This window comes from Salmo salar, chromosome ssa13, assembly GCF_905237065.1.
Source record: "Salmo salar chromosome ssa13, Ssal_v3.1, whole genome shotgun sequence".
NCBI classification, from domain to species: domain Eukaryota; kingdom Metazoa; phylum Chordata; class Actinopteri; order Salmoniformes; family Salmonidae; genus Salmo; species Salmo salar.
In genome coordinates this window covers 81,998,329-82,009,329 of record NC_059454.1, presented here as the reverse complement: position 1 = coordinate 82,009,329, position 11,001 = coordinate 81,998,329, and the positions used below count along the sequence as shown (strand labels likewise).

The window sequence follows — 11,001 nt, the reverse complement described above, 5'->3', positions numbered from 1 at the left end:
GAGAAGACTTGAGATTTGCTTTCAAACAAGAGTGAGACAGATGCCATATAAATAACATATTTATTTTTGTAATAGGATTTCAAGTGAAAGACACCTAACGCAAGATCAGAGCTTCCTCTTGGCTTCAAAAATAGAGGTAATTTTGGGTGAAAAGAAAGAGAGAAATAGCCTCCAAAGATATAACGTTGACTGTCCAAAACAACATTACACAACTTGTAATTCAGTGAAGAACCAACAAAATTAGAAAATGAATAATTCTAATCAAACAAAGAGTATTTACATGGTATCACTAGCCCATACCTGCTTTACAGGATTTTAACTGTAATTTATCCGTATCACTGAACGTCACGCTAAATTATGTTTAAAAGCCACAGCAACATAGTTAATCACCTAGCGAGAGAGAATAAAGCATTGCTACAGAAATATATACCATGAATAAATTCACTTTGTGTCAAAACATGAAAGGGGAAAAAGAGGTAAAGCATATTCTGCCTGTGATCATCAGCCATTAAAGAAACAATTTAATTCCAACCAAGAGGTTAAGCGTGTGAAGGAGCCTGTCGATCGTTGACATTTGAAACACAGTACATGTAATCAGCTCTTTTAATCTCATCACACAAGGGTTCCAATGAAAATACCAAACTGGGGTACAAAGACTGAGGACGAGCCACCATTTTGTCCTCAGACAGATATGAGTTAATCTCCCTCTCCCTGGGTTAACCGTTCCTTATCCTCTCTAAACTCTCCCAGTGGGGGGCCAGGCAACAGACAAGCCACACTCACTTAATCACTGGGATTTTAGTCACCACCGTTGTTGTCTGGCTGCATGAATAGATCCGCTATGCTATCCTCTTGTCCAGTTGATGCTATGTTAGTTGCCTAGGTGGTGATGTACTAGACAGTTTTTATGAATTCCAGGTAGAGGTCAATTTCTGCTTTGACCTGGGCCCCAGATGAGCAGACACTTAGCCAGGCTGGGAAGAAAAGGAGAGGAGAGCATTGCGGTGTCCCAAATATATCTTTTTTTAGTTAGGGACATAATTGCAATTGAAAGGGGAGTTTTGGAGCATGGAAGTTGGTGCAATTTAGCACTATGTGATGCAATATAGTTGAATATCATGCAAGCATCATATTTAACTGGGTTTTGACAAATTCTCTGATGAGATAATAATAAAGTTCAGGTAAACAACCCAGATATTGACCTTCTGTCTTGGTTTATAAACTCCACACTATATAGCCTCAAAGGTTTCCTACTGTATAGGAACACATCACACAAGCAGAACAAATATTTTGCCATTACAATTAACAACACTGATAATATCAGCCCCCATCATTTCCTGTTTACAGAAAACAAACTTTTAAAAACAGAAAATAAGCTCTGATCATAAACTGTAATGATCACATCTCAATCCACAATCTGACACAGATGATGCAGTCCATCCAGAGTTGAAAAGAAGTTGTCAAGAGTATCTATCACAAATAACAAATTGCACCCATATATCTGTTATAGAAACCTTACAGGATTTGGCAAGACTCGGTAAGAGAGAAGTATTGGGCCTGCTGTACAAAATATGTATTTGACATCATGTTTACTATGAATGTACTGAATCTAAAACACTTGGGTTGTATTTCCCTGAGGTATGTCAAGAACGTGTGTACTTTTCAGGGTTGTAGAATGATTATAATGGATTGACAGGCGGATGAAAATGCCTCAATGCGGTATGGTAGTAGGTGCCAGGTGCACTGGTTTGAGTGTGTCAATGCTGCTGGGTTTTTCATGCTCAACAATTTCCTGTGTGCATAAATAATGGTCCACCACCCAAAGGACATCCAGCCAATTTGACACAACTGTGGGAAGCATTAGTCAACATGGGCCAGTATCCCTGTGGAACGCTTGACACCTTTATAGAGTCCATACCCCGACAAATTGAGTCTGTTCTGAGGGCAAAAGGGGGTCAAACTCAATATTAGGAATATTGTACACTCAGTGTACAGTGGATATCATAAGTATTCCGCCACCTTGGATGTCTTCACAATTTATTGCTTTAGTGGGATTAAAATGGATTTGTCAACGATCTATACAACATACCATAAATTCCGGACTTTAAGCCGCAACTTTTTTCCCAGGCTTTGAACCTCGCGGCAATGACGCAGTTAATATGGATTTTTCCCGCTTTCAATTTTTTTTTCTCCAAAAAACACATTCTGTGACGTGATCAGTTTTTTGGCGGCATGAAGCTTTCATTAGACCAATGAAATTGCCGAACGGGTTAAGGTCAAACAACTTTTTTGTTTACTGTTTAGATTAAATCGAGCGCTCTCAAACTTCCCATCATTCTGATTACGGTAGTCATTTTGTCACCCTCATCATGGCAAAGACACGGAGAAATGCATATGATGCAGCTTTCAAATTGAAGGCGATTGAACTGGCTGTTGGAAAAGGAAATAGAGCTGCTGCACGGGAGCTTGGTCTTAATGAGTCGATGATAAGACGTTGGAAACAGCAGCGTGAGGAATTGACTCAGTGCAAAAAGACAACTAAAGCTTACTGCTAATTATTATTTTTTTGTTACAAACCGTGTTTCGTTAAAGCCTATTTATTTTTGTTACAAGCCGTGTTTCGTTAAAGCCTGTGTAAAGTTAATTTGTTTCAATGTACCGGTAGGCACCTGCGGCTTATAGACATGTGCGGCTTATTTATGTTCAAAATAATATATTTTTTAAAATTCAGTGGGTGCGGCTTATATTCAGGTGCGCTTAATAGTCTGGAAATTACGGTACTCTGAAATGCCTAAGTGAAATTTTTATTTTTTACATTTCTTAAAATGTAATGAAAAATAATATATAGTACCTTAAGTATTCACCCCGAGTCAATACATGCTAGAAACACTTTTGGGCAGCGATTACAGCTGTGAGTCTTGGGTTAGTCTCTAAGAGCTCTTCACACTTGGATTGTGCAATATTTGCCCATTATTATTTTCAAAATGTGTCAAGCTCTGTCAAGGTGTTGGGGGTACACAGCAATTTTGAAATCTTGCCATATATTTTCAAGCAGATTTAAGTCCAAACTTTCACTTGGTCACTTAGGAACATTAACGGTCTTCTTGGTAAACAACTTCAGTATAGATTTGGCCTTGTGTTGTAGTTTATTACCCTGCTGAAAGGTGCATTTGTCTCCCAGTGTCTTGTGGAAAGCAAACTGAAGACTGTTTTCCTCTAGGATCTATCCTGAAAGATTCCAGTTCTTGCCAATGTCAAGCTTACCCATACCATGATGCTGCCATGCTTGAAAATAAGGAGGCAGTTACTCAGTGATGTGTTGTGTTGGATTTGCCCCAAACATAAGGCTTTGCAATTAGGCCAAAAAGTGTATTCCTTTGCCGTGTTTTCTCGCAGTATAACTTTAGTGCTTTGTTTTGGAATATTCTGTATATTTGTAGCCTTTTCACTGTCATTATTGTGGAGTAACTAGAATGTTGTTGATCCATCCTCAGTTGCTTTCTCCCATCACAGCCATTTATCTCTGTAGCAGTTTTAAAATCACTAATGGCCTCATGGTGACATCCCTGAGCAGTTTCCTTCCTGTCCTCCAGCTCAGAACGACAACTGTTGTGTCTGGGTGGTTTAATACATCATCCACAGCATAATTATTAATTTGACCATGCTTAAAGAGATTCCATCTCTGATTTGTTATTGTTACTCATCTACCAATCACTGCCCTTCTTTATGAGGCTCCCTGGTCTTTGTAATTGAATCTGTGCTTGAAATTCAATACTTGACTGAGGGACCTGACAGATGCCATATGGAGGACAGAGGAAGGTGTAGCCACTAAAAAAATTGTCAAATCTATTATTTCACACAGAGTGAGTCCATGTAATTTATTACGCCAAATTTTACTCCTGAACTAAATTAGGGGGTGAATACTTATGCAACGACTATATTCAAGTAATAAAATGTTTATTCATTTGTAGAATTATTTTCACTTCGACATTGAGTATTTCGTGTAGTATAATGACCCCCAAAAAAATCACAATTACATCAATTTCAATCCCACTTTGTAAATACATCCAAGGGGGATGAATACTTATGATACCCACTGTAATGACAACCTAGGTATTCATTAGCATTTCTAAGACTTGGTATTCATATGACAGTACCTGCAAAGGATTTCTATCTGCCATCGTATGTTTAAAGTAGCTGTCCAGTGTTTCCAGATTTCTATTAAATATTTCTATGATCTATAATTAATTACAATATGAATGAAATAATGTCCACATTTTGGAAGGGAAACTGTTAAAAAAAATCAGGTTTTCTGTGTTTGAATCATGTGAAAAGCCCTAAAAGGTGTTTTCAATTTGCAAAGTGGAAACAAATGCACCATAAAATCCTGAAATCTCATTTTGTGGACAGTGTCTCTGCCTTAGTTTTCACTGATTTGATCTCCTATTGCCCCATTAACAATATATTAATGAAATGCCAAACAGATCATCTTTACTATTATTACTGATGTATGTGTTTGTTTTTTATGACCATGTTTTTCTTTCTGCTTGCATTGTGTATTGATATGCGTATTTTCTGTAATTCAGGGATAATCTGTGAATGAGACATTGGTCTCAGTATGACTCCCTGATTAAATAAAGGTTAAAAAAATTATTAAAAGATGACTGCAGTTCTCGATGACTCATGGCAACTGATCATGATAACTGACGCAGCATTAAAGGCTTAAGTCCATTATAGGAAAATATGACCGTCACAGTTAGCATTTTTTGCTGACATTACAGATAAACCATAGTGATTGCAGAACTGTGCTGCCCAAAGGACTGTGTTGGCAGAAATGTCTGTCCAGGCAGTGGGTAAAGCAGGGACACTGACCACTAGAGCAGAATATCAGGTAGTTACAACAGCTCCAAATAACCTCAAAACCTATGTACAACACATAAATAGCGCTCAAATTGACAGAATATCCTCATACTATCTTTTAGAAAATATGGTCATCCAACATTTACATATTTCAAATATTTATAAGAAAGACGAGAGTTGTGGTGATCGGCAGAGGGTGTTTCTGGGTATACTGCAGGGGTTTGTGGGCAAGTAGTGGGGATACCTCCCCCCCCCATGTAGGACATCAGGAGAGCGAGCAGGAGAGGACTGTTGGATTACAGACATATCCGTGGTCGACGTCATTAGAGGTATTTCATGGAAAGGTGGGTACTTGTTTGGTTACTATGATGCCAGGTGAGGGCGAAGGTACATGGCTAGACTACTATGGGATGCCCATTTTTACCCACTTTGTCACAGGATTTTACCCAAGTCCACTCAAACCGAGAGTCTGTTCAAGACACTAAGGGTTGGTCTGAGTCAGTCTGAGTTAGTCCTCAGAGATGCCCTCCCAACGCAGGGCATGCTAGTTAGGATACATACAAAAGTAAGGCTGTGGTGGGTTGACTGACACAAGAGGAAAACTACCCCCATATTACAGTATATCAGAGCATAAAATAACTGAAGGTAAACCAGGTTCAACGATTAAGAAAATGTGTGTATTTACAAATGCGTGCCTCCTCCATACTTTTCTCTGTTGGTAAGGAGTGTATGCAGAGAAAAACACAGCATATATAATCCCAACCGTGGTGGTACTGTAGTACTTGCTCCAGAACCTTCTCAGTGCTTTACAAACTTTGACAATAACCTAATCTTCAGGCAAACATTGAAGTATTCACAAACGCACACACACAATAAAATGTGACTTGACTTGTGTCATGAAGTGAACATAATGCTATCTAACATATGACATGACACCTCGAGACCTTGGGACCATCTGCGCAAAGCAGTTCTGAGATATTGAGCATAAAAGTTCACACATCTCAGAACTGTTTTGTAGTGAATTATTCTTTCTTAATTAACGTTCATCCCATTTGTTACAGCGAAAGTTCCCCAAAATGACAAATGCACTATATCCTACGGATAACTAGTAGCGTTGCTTAAAGCTTAGCTCTGGATGAGTAAACTGATAGATTTTTCTGGTCTCTGACACAAGGTCAGTAAACTACTTGCTATTAATCAATAAAATGTGATAAGTTTGTAATTTCAGTGAAATACCCCTTCCATGGAGGTTTTCGTATTGATATAGAACAAGACAAAAACAGTAATGCCTCTCCTAAGTGCCTATAAGATGCTCTAATGCACCTGGATTTATTCGTTTTTACCTTACATTATGGCCATTGTTCTGAAAAAGTGGTGAGAAAAAAAGAAAAAAAAAAATCGAATTGAAAAAGAGGACCAGAACCTATGATATAATAATCAAGAACTTGGGACTATAAGGTTCTATCTGAAAAATATATCATTTTTAGATGGGAGTATTTTTCCAAGTCCCAGATGTCAAAACTGTTTTGCGATGTCTTACTCTTTTATGACTCAATAAGTATATCACCTTACATGCAATTATTTTTGATTCACAATGCTGGTTTGTCATTGGATTGCAGATAGAACCTTAAAGTTAAAAAGATGTTTGCACAAATATAACTTATAATTTATTCATTATAAACCCAGACCTCTCTCACATGTAAAGGACCACCAAAAGAGTAACTATCTGAATAACTCATTTTTGACCAAAATGTAAGATAGAATCTTATAGTCCCAAGGTCCGGTCTTTCATTCAGGGATAGAAAATGAAACATGACCATACAAAAAGGTGTGGGACTTCATTCTTAGCAAACAAGCTAACCTTCGATCAGTCAGGGTATGAGCAACAGAACTTGTGACTTCAGAGAAGTAACATGCTTTTGTTGTTTGAGAATGTAAATATTCAACTTAACTTTGTTTTCTTTTGTTGTTTGTATTGTCATACAGAATCCATGTGAATAACTAGGCACTAGGGTTTTACCGAACAGTGGTTATGACAGGGTTCATACCATCATTACGACGGCATTATGTAACCTTTATGATACGTTATGATGAGCGCCTAAGACCAAAAAAAATCGAACCTTTCTTTATTCTACATGCTGGACAGATATGCTTACAATCAGGATCAATCGCCTGAGTGTACAAAACATTAGGAACACCTGCTCTTTCCATGACAGACTAACCAGGTGAAATCTATGATCCATTATTGATGTTACCTGTTAAATCCACATCAAATCAGTGTAGATGAAGGGGAGGAGATGGGTTAGCGAAAGATTTTTAAATCTTGAAACAATTGAGACAAGGATTGTGTATATATGCCATTCCGAGGATGAATGGGCAAGACAAAATATTTAAGTGTCTTTGAACGGGGTATGGTAGTAGGTGCCAGGCGCACCGGTCTGAGTGTGTTAAGAACTGCAACACTCCTGGGGTTCTCATGCTTAACAGTTTCCCGTGTGCATCAAGAACGGTCCACCATCCAAAGGACATCCAGCCAACTTGACAACTGTGGGAAGCATTGGAGTCAACATCGGCCAGCATCTCTGTGGAATGCTTTCGACACCTTGTAGAGTCCATGCCGCAACAAATTGAGGCAGTTCTGAAAGCAATACTAGGAAGGTGCAACTCAATACTAGGAAGGTGTTCCTAATGTTTTGTACACTCAGTGTATATTATACACTGAACTTCCTCAGTTACAGTGTCACCATCTTCATTTCATAGACACTCTGGACATAACATAGGCTTGTTTAATTAAGCATGACATACTTATGGAAATGGTTGCGTTTTGCAGCTTACTGTTTTGAACAGTAAGGAGTTGGTTAGTAGTCTGTGTAATCCTTTAGTAGAGCATGAGCAACCCCTCAGCTCACACTAACCCAGACTGGGAGGCAGCGCATTGGTCACCATTAGGCCCCGACTCTGCCCACATGCGTCTCTGAAGCCCCGATTTGTCCACTGTGCAATTTACTGAAACTTGATTCGCTGTGAGGATTAGAAAGCTGCATCTGCAGGGGCCACTGGCTGTTGAAGTGGAGCTTCTCTGAATCTGCCGGGTGGCTGCAGATTGACGGACCGCCCCTTCTTACCCTGGGCAGTGCCCTCCTTGCCTGGCACTGGTTGGCTGGGCAGAAGAGGTGGTGGGGGTGAGCGCGGTGGGAGCAGTTGAGGGATGTGGGGTCCTGGGAGCAAGGCAAACTCACCTGGGCACAGGTAGGGCATCAATCATTACAAGCCCACCACATGTAAGCTACTGTACACGGTCTCCAGCACACACAACGAGAGAACAGGCACACACACCTTGAAACTACGCTACAGGCCAGTCTCCATTCAAGCATTATGGGGAGCCAACCAGCCTCAAGCAGCAACACACACACATATATCCTCTCCATCTCCTACCTGTCCTCTCAACACACACACACACACACACACACACACACACACACACTCTACTGCATCACACAGCAGTCAGTAACTGTATACTAGTTTGTGTGTAAGTCTGAGAACGAGAGGTGTGTAACTTCTACGCACGGGTGTGTGTGTTTCCACATCTGAGCAGCTCAGCACATGGAGATGGTGACGTTGATCCCCAGGTTGCCGTTGTCAGCAAACAGGTGAGCGATGGATGTGTCAAACACCAGACAGTCGCTGTTCATGATGGCAGCTGCCACGCCGTCGTGGATGGAGCGGGGCGTGGCCTCCCAGGTGAGGCGCCGCCGGTTCCCGTTGAGCTCCAGGCGGTAGGCGAAGTTCTCGGCCTGCTTCCTCGTTCCGATGAGCAGCACCACGGCGAAGAACTGTTGGTGGCCCTCGTACTTCTCCTGCTTCTCCAGGACCAGCATGAAGTGGTGGCCGAAGCAGGACTGCATCATGACCCAGTCCACAGCCCCCGGCAGGTTGATGTCTGTGGCCAGGAAGACGATGTCTTCTCCCTGCAGGGTGGTGATGGACTTGTGGGCATGCATCAGGTGAGGCATGACGGCCTCCAGGGAGCCCTGCCACTTACAGGAAGCTCCGGGGCACGGGCATGTGTAGGGACGGAACTCACACACTTCCTCGTGTTCAGGCTTCTCACTGTGGTGGAGAGACAACAGGCAGCCGGCTGATGCGTACTGGAGGGGGAGAGCGAGAGAGAAAATGATAATTGTTTACAATTTGGTTTTAGGTATGTTGATTGATAACCAATTCTTGTTTATGACAATAAGCTTGAAGTGGAGTGGAGTTGATTGAGCCACAGATGGGAGAGGAAAGATGGAATGGGAGAGGGCAAAGAAAAGAGATGACAAAAGGAGATGGGGGAAAAGAGGAAATGAAGGAATGATGTTGGTGAAGAGGGAACGAAAGACGAACAAATTGAGAGAAAAAAAATGTGGGGGAGGAGAGAGAAAAGAGAGGCAGGGAAAGAGTGCAAGAGAGGGAACAAAGACATGGAGAAGGGAGGGGGGTGTGAGGGAGAGCATGTGAAGAGTAGTAGATAAAATTAGGAGGGTAGGGAGTGGGGGGAAGTGAAGAACATGATAAAGATAAATGTTCATCAAAAGACCCATGAGATTGTAATATCACCAATTACCATTTGCGAGACATTACTGTCCAACCAATGTCATGCATAGAAAACTAAGGCTACACAGATGAGGGGAGCCAAGGTTGAGTGTAAATGCCAGCGGCATTCCATTTTCCGTGAAAGTGTCAGGGTACGAGTGTGTGATGTGTACGTGTGTGGTGTGCGTGTTCGACGACGAAGCGGCTGCCTATAGATGTTTATGTGTGCATGTATATGAGCTGGTGTGAGGCATGCATGCTCCTTAAAAGAGAGGCTCAGGTCAATCAAGAAGAGATGAATTGCATGGCTCCAGTACAGGGCTTTCTCCTTGATCATCTTCGACAGGGAATACCAATGAAGGTCATACTGGTATGCTCTCCCTCCTCTCCTCCTCATACGGCTGCTTAATCTAGTTGAACAGCAGCAGCACCTCTCCAGACAAACCCTCTGGCACTACTACAGCTTCCAAACACATCAACGGAGATGTTAGGCAGGACAAATCTTAGAAGATTCGATGGTAATGACGTATGAAAACAATGCAATACAAGGCCATTCAACTAAATGGAGACACATGACATCGTTAGCAGGGATGTTTTTAAAAGAAATGCACATACTGAATCATCAGCAGATAACAGTAAAGATAATGTAGCAGGAGAGGACAGACAGTATGGGAAGACATGTCATGTGCGTAGCTCCTCCGTTTCTGGGAGTGCTGGGGAGGTATTGAATGGTTGGAGTAATAAGTGGATTATCTAACGAAAGGTGCAAAGAGGGGGCGGATTTGGCTGTTTGGCCTTGATAAGGCTGGAGGGAGAGGACTTCTGCTGAACTAGAGCTGGACACGCGTCCTGAAGGGCTACTAACACAAGGACAGGAGATCCATTTGATGTCATTAAGGTGGATAACCTGGGATAGATAGGCAACCTATTGTCTATGATGGAAAGCTTGAATTTGAATTTCCTTCAGGAAGGAATTGAAGCAAATGTCACAATATACCCACTCAGTTCTGTTAGATCAGTCATTACTCCAAGCAAGGTAGGAAGGAAGAAAGGATGCATTTTTCTAAGCATTCCAACAGGGGCTATGTGCTGTGTCCTCCTTTTAACCTGGTGTTGAAAGGATGGGAGTGTGTGAAGGAGGGGGACCGAGGGAGGATGTGGGGTGACATGGTGTGAGAGATGCTTGTGTTTTGGCCCCAGTTAACCAGGGTTGTGGTAAATTCAGAATTGAATTGAGAATGACTCAAATTCCAATTCAATTATTGGATTTATATTTTAAATAGTAAACATGAATTAAAAGGAAATAGAATGCAATGAAATTCAAATGCCTCTTCTATATTAGGTGTAATCTATATAAATATACATCTTGTACATAAAACATGTCGATATATACATTTTCCAGAATGCATTAGTAACCCTTAAATTATTAATTGGCTATTCTAAGCACTAAGGTTAAAAGAGTATGAACATTGTTTCCATAGAAAAGTGATATATTCCTTGGTATCTGGAAGTGTGACCTGTCAGATACAATGAAAAATCTCATGTTCTATGACGGAGTGGAATTTC

General features: G+C 41.1%; 1 protein-coding gene across 3 annotated transcripts in view; it reads right to left on the bottom strand.

The window, feature by feature from the left end:
- Positions 1-3,940: 3,940 nt before the first annotated feature.
- Positions 3,941-11,001, bottom strand: part of LOC106567892 (E3 ubiquitin-protein ligase Siah2) — a 29,558-nt gene continuing 22,497 nt past the window's right edge. For 2 of the 3 annotated variants that reach the window (XM_014137754.2, XM_014137756.2), the window contains exon 2: positions 3,941-9,008. In XM_014137754.2, the coding sequence (XP_013993229.1) occupies positions 8,457-9,008 (552 nt within the window). In that variant the 3' untranslated portion in view covers positions 3,941-8,456. The remainder of the gene's footprint in view (positions 9,009-11,001) is intronic. The other variant, XM_014137755.2, reaches the window with a different exon arrangement.